Genomic DNA, 22,512 nt, shown 5'->3' on the forward strand with positions numbered 1-22,512 from the left:
TTTGGGTTAGCTTGGGTTAGCTTGAATTAGTCTTAACACTAGAACTACCACACCAGTCAAATTGACTGGCTTTACAATTTTATTTTAAAATTCCTACTTCGTGTTATATTTTTTTTTCGCAATGATGTAATGACTTTCGCAATGATAACTAAAAGAATAATAGAATGGATTTTATTTTGTTTTTTATGTATTCGAACTGAAAATAATCTTGTATCAAGGCTACTTATATCAATACCAGTCAAAATGACTGATACTCGTCAAAGTATAAAAGGATCCTGCAATCTGTTTATCGAGCCCCAGTTAACCAATTTCCTCGTTTTGTACAACTTCGCACACGTATTTTTCAAATTTTTATCGCGTATCATTCGATGTGATGATATCAGCTATCAGAAAAATTCCGGATCGATCGCTAGATCGCTAGATGCTAACGCTAAAAATACCACAGCAGTCAAAATGACTGGCTCTAGAATTTTATAAATGTGTCAACCCTCATTTAGGGATCCCAGATGGATTAATAATACCAAAAATCTACTACACGACATGGAATTGCTTCTGTAAGAAAGTAATAAATCAATAAAAATAAAAATATTCTATTATTACGTATTTTTTAAGAACCAGTCATTTTCATTGGTTTTGATAGGAATAGCTTCGTGTCAACTATCGGTAGTTCTAGTGTTAAACATTTAAAGATTATTATTATTAGATACTATCTTAAAAATTAATCTTAGAAATAAAAAATTTAGACACTATTAGGTACGAAGTACGTAAGATGTTTAAAACGTTAGAAAGTTTGAAGGCTGTTAACCTGTGATTGCTACGTCAATTGCAAAGTCGAGTAAGCTTCACATTGTGCACGATTCAGAGAATTGTAGTCGCCCGCCTTACGCTAAATTTCGCAACGAGGAAACAGCAGATTCGAAGCGGGATTCCGCGAAATTCGAAAGAAAAGTTGTGTTGCGCGGAGATTTTATAAAACTTGCACTTGTTGGCGTGTGCCAAGAAAATTGTTGAAGGCGGCAAAGAACGAGAAAAGAAGTTGCCAGCTCTTTTTGCGCGGTGGGTAATTCGAAGTTGTACCAAAGTTTCCTCTGTCCATATTGCAACGAAAGAACATGTTTTCTATTGCAACCAACGAACCTCGCGTCAAAATTGAGAAGAATATTTGGAATTGTTGAATTTTACAAACAGAAACAAGTAGCAAGCAATTGGAACGTACAGTGGGAAAGACTTGTTATGCCAATTCACGAGCAAAATGCTACTTTATTTTAATTTCTCTCGTTGACATTAGTTGCAAGAGGAATGCGGCTGTTTATGAATTTATGGTAAATTTAGACGTATAAACATATCCAAGATAAAGTGATTACTATAATATTTATTGTGTAAAACAAGCCTTTATTTAGATTCTATTTCTGTACGATCATAAAGATATGAAATTGCACAGACATCTAGCTATAAGTAGCTGTTGATACAGATGGATGATTATGAACTTTTTTAGTTTCCAGTTCTTAGTTATGATTACGTCGTTTTAAAAAAGTCTAGCTCGGATCGGTCAAGTTACTTTAAGCGACTTGAGATCGAGTCACTCGACTAATGAAAACAAGCGTAGGAACTTGAATGAATTTTTTGCGTCAAGTAAACAATAATTTGACATCGGTAAAGTGTCTTAATAATTACTTCAACTCACATTGCTACATTATCGTAATATTATTAAGAACAACGATCAGTGTTTACGGATCAAGTAGTTGTAGATCAAATGATAATATAATTTTTTCTACGACTAAAACGAAGAAATCAAAATAGGATATTCGTTGTAGAATATTCTGAGAATCCTAAAATTAATGATAATATACGGCGATTATTGAAAAAAGAATTTTCGATGATTCTTTTCTAAGTTAATCTTGTTTCGTCCTGAACATATGATCAGCCTTCAGAACGAACCTAAACCCAAGAAGCACAAACGTTAAATGGACCAAAATTCAATAACAACGATCGTGTACAAGATTTTATACAAATTTTCTTTTCGTCAAAATGAACAAATTTTTTTACATAAGAAATTCCAAGTTACTAAATACGCAAGGAAAAGTTATATTTTATAACGGGCATTAAGTTATTTTCTGAGCTTCTTTAAAAGAGAAATGAAGCTCGTGTATAAAAACGGTAATTGCTTATGACTCAATCAAATGAAACACAAAACTGAGATGAAAGAGAGAAAGGGTAAAAGTTTTTGTCGCTATTCTTTTTTAATACGTAATTCAGAAGGTGGTAGTTATCTTTAACAAGCGATCTTGGAGCCGCAGCAAAAACATATTATACTCTGGAACAAATTACTCGCTGTTCGCTCTTCTATTATATTATAATAACTCAACTTTTTTAACTGGCAATCGGATCCAATGATATTTGCCAGAAGTGGCTTTATAACAAATCCTATAAAAAATAATCGGCTACAGATAATCAATCGTATCTGCAATGAATATTACGAATTGATTAAACTGTGAATATTCGTATGTTTATGAGCAATGTGAAAGTGCGAGAACGTACAGAAAAGTCTAGAAATGTATATTGCTGTTTTAAAGTTTGCCATATGTTAGGATTTCAATAGAAATAATGGCTTGCTTAAATAAATAAATATCTTATTCGTTATATTACTCCTTTACAGTATTGAAATTGTAACTGTGGGATCCTGTTTTAAAATTAAACGTTTTAACGATACTATTTCTTCTTCCTCAGGAAAATGTACAAAAACAGTTGTTCCGTTCGAAAAGCAAATTGTGCTGCAAACTTTTAAACGGCTGTATATGCGATATGCAACGATATATAAAATATTTCAAGTAAAATACTATTGTAAAATATTGATTATACTTAGTGTGTGGGACAAATCTATCTTGCATTTTTTTAGCTATATTCAAAAAATCTATATGTATATGTATCTGTAGTCTAATGATAAAGATGACGTCAGTTTGCAATCTATATCTTAAAATTCTATACTAACGGAACACGTGGCAAGCATATTTATTCGTCTATCTTGGCTCTTATTACCTAGAATACACCCTATATAGATTTTACGCTTCTCCCCTTCTTATTAACGCAGAAATGTAGTAAGTTTATTGGTTTTAAAACACACTGCTGATGTAATACTTAATCATACTTGTGCAAGATACTATTTTTAAATTATTAATGATTAGATATGTATAAGCTTTATTGTTTCAATTTCTATAAGACGATCTTTAAACATTTCAGATAGAAGACGGTAAATATATAATGGTGGAAAATGTACAGTTTGAGATGCTTCCAGGAATATAATTTTTTCAATGTTTCTAATGGACAAGATCATTAGAACAATCTAATATTTAGTAACTTTTACACATTTATATTAGGCCTGAGCATTATTTAGATGAAATATTTGAAAAATGATTATTTAAACGGTTATCGTGTTACTTGGGCAGATGTTACTTCGAAATAATTTATTTCAGCGAATAAAACGATCTTTCTCGGAATAATTTTATCATTTAACTGTCAAACGAAATAGATTTTTATTTTAGCTAGCATTTATACTTTTGAATAAATATTTCCTGAAATGATTTTCAGGAAATAATTTTCCAATAATTTTCCTACCTATTATCTCACAATCGGATACGTATTACACAAGCATAAGTGAAATTAAAATAATTTCAGGAGTAGAACGTTGTTAACACGCACGAATGTACGCCGATAGTCCTGTCAGGACAAAATAATTTATTCAACATCAGCAAATTTGCAACATAGCGATCGTAGTTTCAATGAGTCGAGAAAGTTTGTGATAGCATTCTGAGCACGCTGATGTTTCTGATGTTTCGTCGCTATTAAAAGTATAATGGTGTCAGGGTGCTTATGACGGGTAATGGTAGGTTGTATTTCCAAAATTCGAAAATGGAATATCACGTACACGATACTCATACGTAGTCGAGATACAAAATGATATTCATATGTAGATGAGATAAAAATCGCACAAACGAATTAAACGTACAACGAAATTCCACGATTTTTTATTATAGTCTTCTAAGAAATATACGATAATTTTAAAGTGGATTTTATATCGAAATGATGAAGTCGAACAAACACGCAATGACACTTATAAAAATTAATTGTTGAAACGTATAAAATACGATTTATTTAGTATTTACTTTCGTCAGAAAGGAATTAAAAGAAAATTATCTGTATAGATAACGATCTATTAGATCAATGTACAGGTCTATAGTACGCGTGTTACAGGAAACAGATACAGATCTTGCAAAGTTTCAATCATTCGTTGTGCATAATCATGAAGCTACAGCGGTGCAAGCATATTGTTTGTTTTAGTTTGAACTTGGTACGATAGGTAAAGAATTAACAACAGGGAGCCGTTCTCTTGTTATAATTTTGAAAGTATAAAATATTAATTATATTATTTAATATTATAATTAATATTATAATAATTTAATAATAATAATATATAATTTAATATAATAATAATAATATTAATTAGAAAATTTTTAATAATTATTAATTACAAATATTTCGAAAACATAAATGTTTCGATTAAATTGCACAATGTGTCAAAATACTTGTGCCTGGTAGTATTTCATTTACTCGTGAAAAGAATACAAATTTCCGAATATTGTCATTTTTCTTTGATTCGACGATATGTTATCTTATCGTATCTTTCGAACAATGTTCATTGATATAAAGTAGATACCGAAAGCAATCGAGAAATACGTACATTGAAAACATAATCCAGCGGCGCATATGTATATTTTGGCAAATGACGTAAGTTTATTCAGCAGCGTACTGAAAGTTGTTAAAAATCAGAAAACCGTATAAATGTGCGGGATTACGCCCCATACAAACCATTCGTAGCGAACAGTGATATTTTTTACGTTTTAGCCGGAGAGCAAAAGGATAAACAGGTGATCCTGTTACACGAAATAGAATTTAAGCGAAAATATTGGAGCATCGCGCATGATTTTATCTCTGGCTGGCGAATTTTAGCTTCTGAATAAGAAAATTTTCGATTTGACAAACATATGTTAGTAAAGGTAGTGAATATTTATTTTACGACGAATAATTTATTATGTTATTGATAGGTAGAGCGTGCAGATTTTTCTGCATTTATGTGAAATTCAAAGGTATGAAAATATATAAAATATACAAAGTATTCGTAACAATTTTTAAGTGAAATAAATATTCAAAGTCTATCTGTTCATTAACTTTCATGTAAATATTTCAATGGTAACATTTTCCACATTTTCTTGTAAACGTTACTATTGAAGTAGCTTTTAATTTTCACCGTTTAGTTTAATTTCTCATCGAAAGTTTAAGAGTTCCAATAGGGAGAAAGAATCGATACGATCGATAAATACTCGATTCGTTACAGTGTAAAAAATGTGTACGTGCGAGGAATAAAACGAAATTCGTATGCAAACATCGTTTTCCTTTGCTTCGTCTAGATTGCACGATTGAATCAGTTGTTGCAGCGACTTGCTTCCAAAATTCTCGGTGTTCGTTTCCCAAATGCATTTGCACGAAAGAAACAATCCACTATGTTGCTTGCATTATTAAATTTTTACGTTTCCAACGTTAATTTCCCTTCAACGAAACAGCACACGTGTATAACTCTAAAACGCCCTAATTGTGATTTTCATTTCGTCCTACGATTCATCCTAATTACGACACATTCTATTTTAAAGGTATACTTGTCTGTATTAGAATAAAAAGTAAATTTTCCTTTCTGCGATTCTGGTTTGTTCTCTCTTTTAAAGTTTCTCTGGCGCAAATGAATATAGAGGGAAGAACTCGTTTCATAAAACATAAGAAGCAATTCTAAATAATCAAACAGTCACGGCAGCTCGATACGTAGGAAACTTCGATACATACACATTGAAGTTGCGACGACGAACGAATGTTATGTCTTTCGCTGCACAGACAAGTTATATAAGAGTTTCGGAAAAAACCAGGCCCAAAATTGGGACATTCTTTAAGTCATTTTTTTTTTTTTACGATCTTAACTTATCTTCGTATGTCCAAAAAGTAGTTGGAAGCAAACCATTTTACAAATTCAGATCAGCGGAACGGTATCTGAAACAAAGTATATATCACGTTATGGTATGAAAATTAAGAGGAAATTGCCGAATGTTCTGAAATTTAGCTAAAATTATTTATATTAATAATCAGACAAATTTTGTGCATAAAAGCTGTGTATGTAGAAAGAAGAAATATAATTGGCTAAGAGTTGTATTAAAAAGTCATACACAAGAATGGAACAGCTTGTTGCGAAAAGTCAGAAACACCCAGTATAGAATTATAATATCGGTGCTCGGCAGTGATAGTGACACGACTGAAAGTATTTCAAATTCACTGTTACTGAGTTTACATTATGTTTGTACTCTTATCATGTAAAACGGTATATTTATAATTCCATCAGCTTTGCATCAGAATGCAATATTATTGCAAATGTCACTACCAACGTGGTCTTAGTCTTGCAACAACACCGGCTTATCTTCAGTTGTTTTGTGACGCTACAAGTGGAAGGTTGTACTGCATTCGCAAACAGTGGCATACCTTGTGTTAAGTCAGCCTTACAGTGTCGTTGAAATGACTCACGAAGGTTTCCTTGTAAATTAAATAAATCCTCTAAAATTTACGTGTTTTGAATTGTACCGCTATCAACGACAAACAGCGACACGATACATCGATATAGATATACAAATTTCGATCGACTTGAAAAGTTTCGTTCGTCTTCCTACTCGACCGTGTTCGCTTTAGGACAGCTTTCTTCGTCGAAACGATGGCGCGTTTTCGAGCACCCAATTTCGCCGGTTGTTTCACCCGGCCTGCATGCGGAATGAAGCTCGAACGGCGAATTTTTTAACGGTGAATTGAAGGAAATGCCCCAAAGCAGCGACCACGGCCGCCTCTCGATCGGTCAGGAATTTTGCGAAAGTTGACGAGTGAAATTCTTACGGGCTGAAACACGAAATCCACCATGGATATTCAGCGACGATTATAATTGGCAAGCTGATTGACGTGGCCACATCGATGGGGGAACCGATACGCGGCCGCTTCCGTTCACGCTCTTAGGCCAGTTTTACCTTCGGGTAAAAAAAAGTGAAAGGCCGGTTAATCGAATCTGGTCCTCGATTCGTATCGTGAATTTCGGCCAATTTAACCTGTGGCTGTCTCTTCGGTGAATGTTTCGACGTGAACGTTGACTTTTTAGCACGTCGACAGTTTGGAATTTGAAGGTTTTTGATTTAATAGACTTTTGGTTGGAGACATTTGAAAGACAATTAAAAGATTCAAAGGGCAAGCGATACGAGTAGGAATATTTTAAATCTGAGGAAATTTTGATGAAAGTTGAGTTTTATCGGAGAAATCGAAAGTATTTGAACATTCATTCGGGAAAACTTTTATGAGCATATAAGTGGAGATCTGTTTCACCTAAGAAATATCTCAACGAGTAATATTATTTTATATGTTTCTTTATGTTGCGCGAGTCCTATATATTTTTCCATGAAATTTTTATATTATTTGATTTAAATTAACGTTAGTTTAAATTAAAAATAAGTGTCAATAAAAGCGTAAGCGATCGCAGGCTATTCGTAATAATATCTTTTTAAATAAATCTGTAACTGTTGTTTTCCGTACTTATCTCGTTTCTTGGAAAAATGCACTCGTATTACTTTTCCATTCAGTCTCACGATTAATAGCAGGGTTTATATTTTTATAATAATCGCGATAGGCAACGATAAGTTTAATGGTCGTCAAATCGTGGCTGTGTGATAAATTATTGTAACTGGATTATTTTTGAAACGTTGGCCATTGTACTATTGTTAAGATGTAAATACAACGATTTGCAAGAAAAAAACTATATTTTTCAATTATTTAGAGATACATGTTTGTATTGGAACTTAGAAACCGTAGGAATCTGTTGTAGATTTATATGTATCCAAATTTGATACCTGGGGCAATAAGGATTATCACTGCCGTGGCAGGAACCTTTACTTTCTTGATGTCCGTGACCTCGTACCTATATTCCCAACAAACAAACAAATTTACAAAATTAATATCATCGCAACAATGTTTAACAAACGGATGTTTAAAGCATCGATTTAAAGACATCGTCTCTAAAAATAATGCAATAGGAATTTATATATAATAAGATGGAAATTTATTTAAAAGAAAGAAATATAGTCAAGAAAAGAACTAATTTGATAAGACGTCGGAATAAACGTTTCTGCTTAATAAGGTAGCAAGTAATAGGATAATTTAATTAAAAAAAAAAAATCAGTACATGATAGCAGAAACATGAAATAATTCTGTGGATTAAGAATTTAACAGGGAACAGAATAACATCAGAGTCACTTAATCCAACTGCGCTCCTCGGATTTTCATATTACAATCTTGCTTTCATTTTAGGGGACAGAAAATATTTCGAACGTTTCAAGAAAACGTTTAACATGCAATTGTTTGACATAAATCAGCAGTTTTTCATATTTTCTTCGAACTTGAGATATCTTTTAATATTAGAAAAGTACAATTGAATCGAAAATGATTAAAAGAACGCAGCAAGGATTAAGTAAATCTTTTTATTCTCTAATCTCAACAAGTTTGAAAGATGTTACGTTGCTTATTTAATCAATTATTGTTAAATACGCAATTTCTCTTCAAATAATTGAAGACATCTTTCTGTCTCATTCGTTCCCTTTCTACCTTTTCTTTATCTTTTTCTTTCAATTTGAAGAACGACGTTACAGTTTGCGAATTATTTCCAGTGCTTTTCACATTTACCACCGTGTTGGAAGAAGAAAGGAAACTATGAAACGATACTCGACGCAATTGCATAAATTTGTCATGGCAGCGATGCAATTTAGATAAATAAAATTGGAGAAATTGTACACTCACTTAGAAAGCACAACAGAGTTAGCAGTAGCGTAAAACACATCCAATTTCTTCGGTGCTTTCTCGAATACTGACAGATCCACTACGTCGTCCTTATCCGAGTAGTTTATTATGGTGTAGACAGATCCATCTAACATGGTTTCCCTGAAGAAATTATGATATTCCATATGTACAGTGTATCGTTAAGAAACGAAGGCACTCTTAGTACCATGACTCATCGTATTGCAAACGCCGATGATCGCGATCAAGTAATTGCACGCTATTGTACAAAGATATTTGCACAAATCAAATGTATCGATTAAATGGATAAACTAAACCTTAAGAATTTTATATTTTATAATCATCGAAGCTACACATGGCACAATATTCTAACGTGATCGAATCGATTTTCAAAAATCAATACGCGATCGTAAAGTCAGCGTTTGCAATCGTAGAACTATTTTATTATTCGTCGAGCTCTTTATTCTCAGATTCTTTAATTTCTGAATTATAAGCTTGACGAAGAAAATTCTTAATTTGACAGAAAGACTTCCGACGTTAATAGAACCTGTGATATTTAAGTAGTAAATTTTAAGTAATAAATGTAGTAGTATACATAATGCTAAATGCTAAAATATATTCTTCTAGTCTTTTAATAGATGACCCAATCGTATAGTCTGGCAATTCCATGAAAATTAGTAAATATTACTGCTAATTATTAGTTCAGCATTATTTTGTAGTGAAATTGAAATATTTGTATTACAAATCGACCAAAATATTTGGACATTTGTAGATGATAGTGTAGATACATACTGCCACGCTATTAATCATAATTTTCTCGCATTTAGCAATATATTCGACGAGCGAATCGTGGTATATAATGGTCGTAGTATCATCTTGATTTACATGTTCACTATCCTTACCTGGCAAACGCAAAAACGTTTTCACTCAACAGCTTCGTAGTCAAGTCGGCCTTTTTAAGGAACGGTGACTTCCTCAGCGTTGAGACTTTCTTGTAGAGGGTATAGAACGAGTCCTTGTCCTTCTTTTCGGCAGCCAGATTGACAGTCTTGTAATTATCGTTGACTCTCAGCCAAGTATTGGAGTTCGTGGAGAATCCTACAAATCGAAATACTTGGTCATAGTTCTTGCGATTATTGGTTCTTTTTTTGTTCAGTTAATTGTAGTTAGTTAATTAGAGTTTCTGGAATTGGAGCTTCCTTTTTTGAAATCTCACACGAAGATTCATCTCAAACGTACCAGTATTTACGATATTTGTACAGGCAAAGGATACAATCTACAATTCGCATTTTTCAAAAGATAACATTTTCTTTACTACATTCTGTATTATTATTTTATTACTATGACACGATGAAATTGATTTTAAAATAATTGATAGACGTGGAATGAAATTCCAGTTTCATCTGTGAGAGTGAAACATGTTATGGCATGATGGAGAAATAATATCTTAAAAATGATTCGACAAAAATGTGAAAATCAAGGCTCAGTTGAAAATTTCTTCATTCGCGTGAAAGTTATATCTTATTGGAAACTCACCGGCAGAAACGGAGTCATCCCATTGGAACGGTGTCCTCGCGGGATCCCTAGACGCAGTATTGTAGTTTAGTAAACCAGCCATGCAACCCTGCGGGTCCTGTGTCTCTTCCCAAGAGATCCAAGTGTCCGACATACCGATTTCGTCACCGTTATACGTCACACTTGCGCCAGGTAATAGAAGCGTCATTACGGTAAGGGCACGAGCTCGTGGTTCTCCTACTTTCGACACTATTCTTCTTTGATCGTGGTTTCCGATCTGCACACAAAATTTTAAGGTATTTAAAAATTTAAAATATCCGTCGTTATTTCTTTTTTTTTTCTTTTTTTTTTTAACTAACGGTAATCGTATTGAGTTGAAGATATTTTAGCTTAAATACATATAATGTTTGGGGATTTTCTACTTTTTTCCTCGATCGTTCTATTTCTTCCAACAAACGTTTTTTGTTGATTTTCCTCGACATAGAAATATCGATTTTAAGGCTTGAAATTTTAGGTTTTCGATCGAATGCCCGATGCACACACGAGTTCGACAAAAGCTCGATGCGCTCGTGGAATTCGAAGAACGCGAGCGGAAAGAGGCTCGTTTCGTTCTCTTCCAGGCGTTTTGTGGACATTTTTCAAGCTCGTTCACGCGTTGCCTCCGCCGTTCAATCGCGCAGCTTCGAATTCGAAACAGTTAGGTGCTATCAACCATTTTTCCAATCGAACGACGTTCGACCAGTTTCGTGCGTTTGCTTCCAGAGTAATTTGATTTTCCTTCGATCTACAATCACGTCGTCCAACTTCCTGGCGAGCAAATACAGACGAAGAGAAGCGAATCGAGGAAGGATTTGGCGAAGAAAATTTTCCAGATCCTCGCCGAGGTTGGAGAAGTTAACATCCACAATTGTATGAGCGCGCCCGTACGTGTATGCGTGTGTGTGTGTGTGCGAGTGAGTGAGAACATAGAAATGCCAAAATGGAAGTTTGTCATCCTGTTACGAATTTAGAAAAATGCGATATGAGCGAATATGATAGGAGTAAAATTATTGAAATAAAAGGAAAATTAGTTATAGAATTAATAAACGATATAGGTGCTGATCAAATTTTAAGAAAGCAACTGTTCTAATTAAATTCTTCTTCTTGAAATAAGCTAGGAGTGATAGGATACTTTCTTGTAATTTTTAATGCTATCATAAGATAGAATTACGATTATAAGGGTTGACTAGATTATGATGAAAAAGGATGAACGTACAAGTATATAAATAGATCATTTTTCCTGATCGTACAATATTTTTCCTCGCTTATTCTTCCTCTAAATTTATGATTATATTATTATATTATATTATATTTCAGCCAGGCAATCTTTCGGTGGATGAATTATTTCGAACTATGCGAAACTGCGAACTATGATAATTCCAGTCCAGAAAATTTTGAATTTCAACATTAATAATTTTAATAAATTTGAAATGATAAAATCACTTAGACATTGATGAAGTGCATTGAACCATGTAGAAATCATTTTGACTGAATGTACAATATTTTGAAGGAAATATATGTGTAAAGTTTTATGGGGATAAATGACAATCTAATAGAAAATTAATCGGCTTTCTGAAAATATTAGTAACTTACCACCCAGTTAGCAATGCTATTTCTCGGCATGTTCATCATCCAAGTATCAACCACAGATTTTAAGGTTGTTGCGTTCGCTGTAGGCTGGACGTTTTGAAACAGGCCAAAATTGAAGGGGAAGTCTGCTCCATATTTATAATACTTCATCGTCATCGACGTGTTTGCGTATGCCTCGATGAACATGTATTTTGGTTGTTTAAATTCATTCAGGACGTTTCTCCATCCAGGGATCAAATCGTAACTTCTTTGCAGATGCATGGTATATATCCTATCGGTGTAGTCAGGGCTAGTAGAATCGTTGGTTTTACCTGACAAAGGTTCATCTGGGAAGTTCATGTCCTCGGCAATAAATGGCAAGGAATCTATTCTGACGCCATCAATGCCTTTCCTTAACCAGTATCTCAAAATTTCCTGTAATATATCAATAAGCACAGAGTTAGACCATGTTATTTGAGAAATATATCATTGGAAATAGTGTTTTTACGTATCCAAGAACGAAAATATTATTATACATATATATATAATATGTTAATCTTAAATATTATTACGTGTTGAGATAATATATACATTATGCATGTAGATCACAAATAAAAATCATGATAAATCATGTTTCTAATTTTTACATTGTTTTTTATCGTTTCGTCCAGCTACGACGATGACACTTTTTACGAATTCAAAGTTCTTCCCATCGACGATTATATTAACGACTGTGTCGTACTCTTGAAAGCCATATAGTCCGCCAAATTGTTTCAGCGAAACGATTACGTTGAGCCAGAGAAAAAGGCGAAAACAAATTGGCGTAAAAGAAAAATACGAACCGAACGAACGTTCCTTACCCGTGGAAAGTGCTTTTACAAGCATAAGATGATGATTGTTTTACAGAAACGTGTCCTCTTGGAAATAAATCTGCTTTATAAAAATCGACTGTATACATATATCGAAGCTACGATCGTATTCAGCTACGTAAAAGAAGATTCTAATATAAAGAAATAAAATTCTTTTTACTTAGTAAATTCTGTAATTTTTCTAACGCGAGCTGATTTTCTTTTAACACGGCTGATATTAAATAAGTCAGTTTCTGAATGGACAGGTACACGTGCTTACCATCCGATAATTCGATTGATTGTGTTCGTTTCTACCTTTGTACCAATACATTTCCCCGGTATACTTTTATTATTTCTGATTCGCATGACTATTCATGAGTTCAAGTCTCTACACGTTATATTACATTACTTCTATGTTCGTATGTACTTTCGGTACTTCGGTAAATTTCTCCCAATTTATACGTACTCGTAACGTTTCTATAACAAAGATGTCGGGTTCGTTAGATTTCCGCGCTAAAATGTCAATATCGTACTGTTAGACGCTACAAGTAATCGTAGGTGAAAGATATAGTAACGTATGGTTGATTCGTATTAGTCAATGGTTGCGAGACATATGTCGATATCCGAAAGATTTCGCGGCAAAATTGGTCATGAGTACTTCTATTATAGATTGCCATTTATTGGCTCTCACATAATATTTATGATCGTATCTATTGTTCATGTTTGCTTTCTTTTATATCAAGCAATTCGATCATATTGATCTATTAACAAGTTAACATAAAAATTAGTTTATTTTCGCTAACGTGTATAATTACCTAAAAGTCTTTGAATTTTGAAAGGACAAATAAATAATTTCATGTACGAAAGCTCAATTATAAATTCGTACGTCTGAAGCTAATAAGGATAAATGAGGTTACACTGCAATAAATATTATTTCTTATTCGAATATCATAAATGATCAATTTTTCATTTAATTACAGATGACTGATATTCAGAATATTTTTTAGCGCATAGTTGAAAAACCTAACTGTATAATGTTCTTGTATGTATTCTACAACTTCTTTCTCGCAATCGCGCCGTGTTTCCCCCTTCGGTTCATTTAAATTCGATGAAGCAAGTACCACGTATCCCTCGATTTCGCATATTTTAAGCCATGGTCGTTCAAACCCGACATAGCTATAACATTCGCAACCGTAGTCAGATTTATATTTTGCTGGATAGTGGAACGAGCGGCTTCAGCCCTACTTGAATTTCAACCGTGGCTGACTGAATTTAACCGACCGTGTTTTCGTGATGTCCGTCGAATTTCATCGAACGAATTTGTGCCCATTAAAATTCAAATTTACCGCGGAATTCCGAAAAAAGTCACGAGACATCGCCGGAATCCTGGATGGATTCGGTTTGATCGCGGATTTCATACCAAGTTCAAATATTTTTCCAAAGATTTTCTGTCGTTTCATGCATGAAAGTAGCGAATACTGAAGTGGCAGACGTTGAGGTATAAACGACTCATGAAGCTAATTAGAACAATTACCACATATTATACCTTTACCTACGTGTATTATGTGAAGCTGTTTGAAGTTTGATTAGCAATGCAATGGGACACGACTATCGTGATTGTATATGGCGAAATTTTAGATCAATTTGGAAATGCATACGCTAAATAAAATATATATTTGAAAAATTTCTTATTAAAAATTCCTAACATTAATCATATTCTCTGATAAATTGAAATATGACCAAATATTAAATACTAGCAGGAAACGTGCAATAAAGATGAAAGAGAAAGGATTTGCTAATTCTATTGAAATGACGTAGACGTCATGAAATTCCACGATGTTGACGAACTGTGACTCATATTCCTTAGAAATCGGTTCGGTTCGTTCGATAAAACAATCGGGATCACGTTGAACCAACGGGTAGCACGTCGAAGCAACGAATATCTTTATTTCTCATCATTTTCTTTTTTTCGAGTGATCGTGCTTCGAAAAACCAGCAACTTCGGCTGAAATGATTGAAGGTTCGGTATTGTCTCGTGGGAAATGATAAAATCAAAGCGGGTAATCGATATCTGTTTGACCGTATCTTGGTCCTTGATTCATTACGATGTTAATTGTTGGGTCTCCGGTTAACGGTTAACGATGACGTTGAACGAGATCTATCATTGTCGTAAATTTGCCAGGCATTAAAACAACGATAAAAATAAAAAGGAGAGAATAGAAGAGCAAAAAACGGAAAATATGTTTGAGGATAAGATCGTCGAGTCGTGTTAGGTTCGTACAATCTTCATACTTGACACACGAAGCATCGTTCGAAGAGATTGGAAACAGCTCGTGTTTATCGTGTACAGACGGAATTTATTTCCCTCTTGTTAACAGTTCCGCGTAATTCATTACTTTTACGAATTTAAGATAATACGATAAAGAGAAAATCCGATATTGTAGCTTCGATGATGCAACATAGATATCACTATCTATAAGTAAATATAGTCATGAAAACGTACATAATAGAAAAACTTCTTATAACTATAAGTATCGATAAAGTGGATAAAAAATGCCTCTATCGGTATAAGCTTCTGTTACAACAAAATCCATTAAAATTATTAGAAGTGTAAGAGATAATGGGGTAAACAGATAATGGGAAATTTACTCAGATTTAAACGTAGGTTTAAGGGAAATTACAGACAGTCTATAGTAGCCTACAGTCTACATCTACAGTAAGAGAGACACAGTCTTATTCTGTATCATAGACTACATATAGTTCAATTAAAAAAAATATATTCTTCTTGTTAAAACTATATTTCAACAAAAATATTGGATAAATTCGCGTTAAATTTGTTTTGGATGTTGAACGTGTTGGAAATGTTGTATTTCGATGTGTTTACTTTGTTCCAAAACAGTGTTCAACAAAGTTAAAATAAACACTATTAATTCAACTAAAGATATCTGTGATCAAAATTAAAAAAAGATATGTAAATCCTAGTGAAGAATATCGTGATTACTTTAGTAACCGAGAATACTTTATCAACAAGTTCAACAATTTTACCTATAACGATAGATTTAAATAGAACTATGTACTTCTCAAACGATACTCACATGCATCTCCTCTACCACTTGTGGATTAAAGAAGTCCAGATCAGGTTGTTCCTTTGAGAATTGATGCAGATAATACGCCTTACGTTCATCTCGCCATTCCCACATTGATTCACCGAAAACGCTCACCTGCGCGAGAATATGTGTTTGTAAATTTGCAAAGTGCATAGAGGATGAACAAAGATTGCATAAGCTCTTACCACGTTGTGTCGAAACGGGTCGTCAAAAAATTGTTTAATTAAGTTAAATTAAGCGTAAAAAGTAATTTAAATATTTCGAGCAACACCGTGAACATCATAGCCTTCAGCTATGATGCGAGCTTGCCTTTTTCAGAACATGAAATTACATTTTTAAACAAAGATGGAATTCTAAATGTCATATTTGACGAAATTTCCGAATCGCAGTTTGAAAGTACAGCGAATTAAAAATTCTGGTCAATATTACTTTCAAAATTGTTACAGTGATAGATCAGTGGCATTGTACGATCGTAACGAACATTATCGGGAACTTATCGTTAAAATTGATTATCGTAAAGTTGATCGTTCGAAAGTAACTAGATATTCGTGCCATTGAAGTTTCAAATGCCTAACAAAAGAAAGATTTAATTGTCAGTTTCAATTTCTACGTTGTTTGACTATTTTTATCTCGAAACGAGACACGGCCATTAAATTTTATAACTGCAGGTAACAGCGATACCAATCGATTTGTATCAGTTTTGGTTGTTGTTGAATGATCTTTTCTGGTCGATAACGACAGAATAGAAACGACTGGTAGTTTAATTGAATTCATTCTGCGTTTACAAGCGAAGAAGAAATGTAAATTTCGACGAAAAATGCATTGCTTACGCGATGAAACGATGTAAACAGATCTTTTCACGAGGAAATAACGAGCAACGCGTAGGTACAAAAATTTCTGCAGACTATCGCCGCGCAACATTGTTTTGATATTTTACCATTTCTGTTCCGAGGTTCTTGATATGCAGTGTACTGTTTCATACTCTTCACCTACTACGAGTCTACCATAAATCGCGAAATCTTTGGAAAAGTTTCGCTACAAACTTATGAAATTGTCGGCCATCATTTCTACTGTCGCTTCTACTTCCATTTTTCTCTGCCTTCTCAAGATCATTTATATTCAGCTATTCGAAAACTTCTTTACGTTTTTGACAGTGAATATATTCTACGCTGTATTTAATAGTATTGAAAGGGAATTAATTATTACGAATTTTTACCAAATATCAAAATATTAATTTTAACCAAATAGTACTCTTGATTCGGTTCTGAAATTGATTAATTAGAAATGTTTCGTTTAGCCTTTAGTGACACAATCAATTTCGCTATGAAGTTTCCGAGCAACCAAATAATATCAAAGTTTCATCTCAATGAAATTGTTAAAAGTAATTATCCTCTAACTTTAATAGATCGTGACAAGACATTCTCACATCGTAAAGTCCATTTCTAAATGAAGTTATAACATATTTTCACCTCTGTTGCAAACATGGAATGAGTGCACTCTATCTGAAACTTTTATCGAGTGTACTTCAAGTTCATTCCTAATCATAAGAAACTAGCAGATCGGTAAAACTTTTCGACCAAGAAAGTACAAAGGTTTTTTTTATATCTTTTTATGTATATTTTGTCCCGTACAGTTACTAACATTGCAAACATTTTTTTTTAAATTCTTCGTTACACGAATCGTACAAAATGTCTCATGAATATTGTTTGCGCGGAAGTAATAGGCGTATCGACGACTGTTTCACGTGAAAATATTTCGACCGCGTTAATTAACGAAGAATGCGACGCAGAAAAATTCGAGAACATGCTTCACTGTATTTCTATTGAAATAATATTAGATAACTATTTATAGCCAATGGGGCAAGTATAAAACCGAGATACGTCGGAACGCGAAATATGTAAATACTAACAATTTAATTTTTTTCGAGTAATTAAAGCGGCTCGAGCATCGAGCAACGAATACCGGCAGTTGTATTTCACGAAAATTACGGGCGCAAAGGTAAGTTTTAAATTGAAAAGTCTGAAACGACGCGACGGATGTGTTGCATATCATTATGATAATAAGAAGAAGAAAAACCAGATGGTAAATAATGATAGTCAATATTACTATTCACAATGGTTGTAAATAACTTAACTATAGCATTATCACAAAACAATAATGTTGAAAATGACAACGTGATTTCGTGCTCGCCATTCATGTGCAGATGCGTTAGTTATAAGAAATAGTAACTAGAATAGATAGACTTCAGATGCCTTTTTGTTTTTATCCTTAGTTTTTGTAAGCGCGTGCAATAAAGGTTTTTTTTTTGCTCAGAACGATGTGATAGATTTATCCATTCAATAAAATAATAACTATTGTGATCCTACCTCTGAGTATAGAAATAACAACAAATAATATTCAAATAAAATTTGCGTGTTGCCTATTGGATCCATCGTAGTTTTTGAGGGCTGAAGAACGTTTTAAGTAATTTAAATTGCACTTACCCAATTGGATGGTGGGACACGGGTGCCATTTTCCAATACTTTTCCTGGATGCCAGATATAATAATCACTGTAAGGTTTAATTCCCTTCAAGCTCTTCTGGAACCATTCGTGCTGATCCGACGTGTGGTTCGGGACGAAATCCAGTAAGACCTTTATACCCACTTTGTGCGCTTCTCGGATCAGGTCTTCCAAATCCTTTATAGTACCAAATGCGGGGTAGATGTTCCGGAAATCTGAGATATCGTAACCGAAATCTACCATAGGGCTGCTAAAAATGGGCGATAACCAAATTATGTCAACGTTCGCATCGACCAGATGATCCAACTTCTCTATGACACCTGTAACAGAGAAGATCTCGTTTTCTTGGTCGAACTCTATCGACGAATAAATTATATTCGAGAAGAAGACAATTTGATCGTGTTGAAAATGACAACGTGAGTTCGTGCTCGCCATCCGTATGCAGATGCGTTAGTTATAAGAAATAGTAACTAAAAGATAGTCCTAGTTATAATCGATAGATTTAATCGATAAGCTTAAGATGCTTTTTTGTTTTTATCCCTAGTTTTCGTAAGCGCGTGCATTAAAGGTTTTTTGGCTCAGAACGGTGTGATAGATTTATCCATTCAATAAAGTAATAACTATTGTGATAAATTTGATTGTGTAAATTTGATTGAATTATTGACACATACAACGATAAATCTGCTACCGTTTTCAAGCTCCTTGCACATAAATGCTTGATACTTTTTGCGAAAAATATTCGATTTCAAGTTTTCTAGAAAGAATTATAAAAGCTACAAGCAAAACGGTTTCCTCGAGCAGAATTGTTTATAGATAATATACATAAAGATCAATTTCCAATGTTTCCGCAATTCAAGTTACCTTTGAAACATGACATTCGTTAAATGAAACATTGGAAAAATGAAGACTCGACATATCATTTAAGCAGAATGTTTTAGTAACTTTAGGACATTGCTTTTAAGAAAGAAGGAAAATTTAATGAGGATACTTATTAATAACTCAGATATTACTGATTTCTTTTCGTGTATAAGTAAACATCTACCATGCTTTTACATTATTTCTCTCTTGATTCTTCTTTTCTAACAAACTCTCCACTCTTTTACTATACAGACCTACATCCTTCTGGTCTTGTTATCTGACAGTTGCTCGTTATCAGTGTAGCTTATTTTCCTTTCGAAGATTTTCAAGAAGATATTGTAACAAGAAACATTTCAGTCTACATTTATAATCGTTATTGCTGGTTAAAACGGAGCTCAGACATACTGAAACAAATTTATCTCAAATTTAAGTTACAATAAAATGTTAAAGTTTATGAAAACAATGTAGATTACTCAGATACCTAGAATAAGAAGCTGAGCTTTGTAGAAAAATATAATACGATTATCTATCGCTTCGTGAATTGAAAATTATCCCAAATATGCCTAAATTCTTTGATGATTTTCAATTATTATCCTTTCCTCTTCGTTTGTAGTCTAAATTCGATATGTCGATTAAATTCTAGTCTTGGTGCTGATCATTTTTGAAATTTTTTTTACGTCATTAAATTCTTCATTCGATAGCAATAAACTTTTTCTCGAAATAATATCTTCGTTGAATTATCAAAATCAGCTTAAATATCGTGACAACAAATAAAAATAAATAGAACAAAAAATTAACGCGGAAAAATATACGTCGAAGTTTCATATATGTAACATTTCATTTAGGAAAATAAAAAGAGAACGTGTTCGTTAAATTTCAACTAACGGGAACTTGAAAATTATTTTCCAATGACGTCGCTTGCGACATTAACTCAGAGAGGTGTAAATCTTTCGTAATGGCTGGAGCATTACAAAAAGGCTGAAACTCTTTTCCGGAACACGTCGCTCTTAAGCCGCGTCAAAGCGACCAGAAGAGGCGAACGCAACGGAAGTTTCGTTAAAATTTATTTTCGCGTTTAAGCGACATTAACTTCTTCCGCAGAGTTCTCCACGTGCGATTGTCGCGCTTCACTTTCCTTTTTCTCGGCTAACGTTTGCATTTTTAGATTTCCTTGTTAATTACATCCGTACCGTACTTGTCTTTGTTCCTTGTGGTTACATAATCGCGCGAACAAATCGAAAGACGACGCGAAAAGGAAAAGCAATTATGCATCCGTTTACGAGCCGTGACATGTGGATCGACAGCGTAACAAAAGTTTCGCCTTCGATTATCCTTTGTAACTAGGGGTACATTCTCTGACTAAAAAATCATTTCCTACGATTACAACAGTTAGATTTCATTTTCGCTTAGGTAGACTTATTTTTACTACAGTAGTAAAATAATACAAAGTTCAATAATCGAGACTTTTTGAGAAAATAAATTACTAGTACTATAATACTATTAATTAATTTCACAAATTCGTAATAATAAACGGCTTTCTATACTCTTCTAATATTTTCATAATTACGTATTAACATTGAATAATAATAAGTCGGCGAGAGATAGAAAAAGAATTTTCACTTTTTTGAATATACAACGATGCACCGAGACAGTACCACTGTATCCATCTTCTAAATGGAATTTTATAATCTTGTGTTAATCATTCGATAAAATTTTTAATTCCCTAAAAAGAATAAAGTATCGAGGCACTTGGATCGAAAAATGCTTGCTTTTGTAAAACTTGTCTTTCATACACTAAATTTCGTGAAATTAAAACTGATATATCTTTTGAACTAAACATCTTTCTGCTCAAGCACCTCAGTACCACTTTTGTAGAGAATCAAAGAATACCTGGTTAATAAAAGATTGTAAAATTCCATTTAAAAGGAGATATTAAGAAAACATGGAAAGGAAAAAGGATCTTATGGCAACGAACATAGAATCTTATCGTATCATTCAACTTTTCCCTCTACATTTTCTCCTACCTTTATGTACTCCTCTGTATATTAAACAATCAATGAGATAATAAGTAATGAAAGAAAAAGGAACTCGTAATTACAAAATACAAGAACATCTTAAAAACTGAAACTATCAAGGAAAAAGAGGAACGTACCTCTAAGATCACCAACGCCATCTCCATCACTGTCCTTGAAACTTCTGGGATAGATCTGATAGACCGATGCGCCTACCAAATTGTTGCTCAAATATTGTGCGGTCGGTTTCCATGAGTATGAAGCGACCAACGGCAATACCGTTAGGCAGAATACTATTAGCGCCCTCATGTCCCTAAGCACACAAAACGTTGAATATGAAATTAGTCGTCTAATCATTCGCGTGACTTCGAGCTTGGTGCACTCTGCACCACATCGTAAACACGTAGTTCGGTATTCGTAGCGTGATACCGGTTCCGGTTGTTCTCGTGATAAACACGATATATATTGAAGTTTAAATAGTTATTTTTCAGAATAAATTACTTTTTGCAATATGTTGCTTAACAATGTACAATTTGTCGTTTCAATATGGTGTTATTTAGCTTATTTCGAGGTACTCACAGTAATTAAGACACGATCGATTATGTCCGCCTGGAATATTTCGCCAGCGTTATAACGATCGACTGTGATGTAGTGCAGGATAGCTTCCCTTTTATACCACTTCTTGTTATGTAACGCATAATTGTCTAGAGTTTCAGTGGCAGGGTACACACATTCGACGATCAATCGTCCTTGTTAACTTTTATCGAAACGTGGTCGATTTGCTTTTCGTCTGTGGAAACGCCATCTTATCGTGGAGACACACATTTCGTCAATTAGTGAAGTAAGTAAGAATATCCACACGATCTATTTAATAAAATGTTTAGAATGTAAACTTCATACGATAAAAGGGTCGGAATTTCTCTTCATTTTCTTTGTATTGCAACGAAAATGTCCAAACATAATTTACTTATACCGCCAACCAATAAACATTACGATTAGGATTGGGACACCTATTGGATACATTTATTGGAAAATCCTGAAAAATTGTACTTGTATTTACTTAATATTTCACGTTTTAAGTAATAGCAGAGCATTATCACTACTTTTAGTGCTTAGTATGCGTAACAATAGGAGTTTTGAATAAATATCC

At 33.6% G+C, this 22,512-nt stretch overlaps 2 protein-coding genes across 3 annotated transcripts in view; one reads left to right on the plus strand and one right to left on the minus strand.

The window, feature by feature from the left end:
* The window catches only part of LOC117166763 (dual specificity calcium/calmodulin-dependent 3',5'-cyclic nucleotide phosphodiesterase 1A), a 101,524-nt gene that overhangs the window by 43,346 nt on the left and 35,666 nt on the right, over positions 1 to 22,512 (plus strand). The gene's annotated exons all lie outside the window — the stretch shown is intronic.
* Positions 7,865 to 22,050, minus strand: Hbg3 (alpha-glucosidase). Its single transcript, XM_033351050.2, has 9 exons — positions 21,942 to 22,050; positions 21,503 to 21,675; positions 18,475 to 18,812; positions 15,980 to 16,105; positions 12,061 to 12,471; positions 10,450 to 10,705; positions 9,816 to 10,011; positions 8,917 to 9,057; positions 7,865 to 8,041 (listed from the first exon to the last, which is right to left on the minus strand). The coding sequence occupies exons 2-9, from the start codon at positions 21,669 to 21,671 to the stop codon at positions 7,951 to 7,953; spliced, it is 1,728 nt and encodes a 575-aa protein (XP_033206941.2). The 5' UTR covers positions 21,672 to 21,675; positions 21,942 to 22,050; the 3' UTR covers positions 7,865 to 7,950.

This window comes from Bombus vancouverensis, chromosome 2 (assembly GCF_051014615.1).
Source record: "Bombus vancouverensis nearcticus chromosome 2, iyBomVanc1_principal, whole genome shotgun sequence".
Classification (NCBI taxonomy): Eukaryota; Metazoa; Arthropoda; class Insecta; order Hymenoptera; family Apidae; genus Bombus; species Bombus vancouverensis.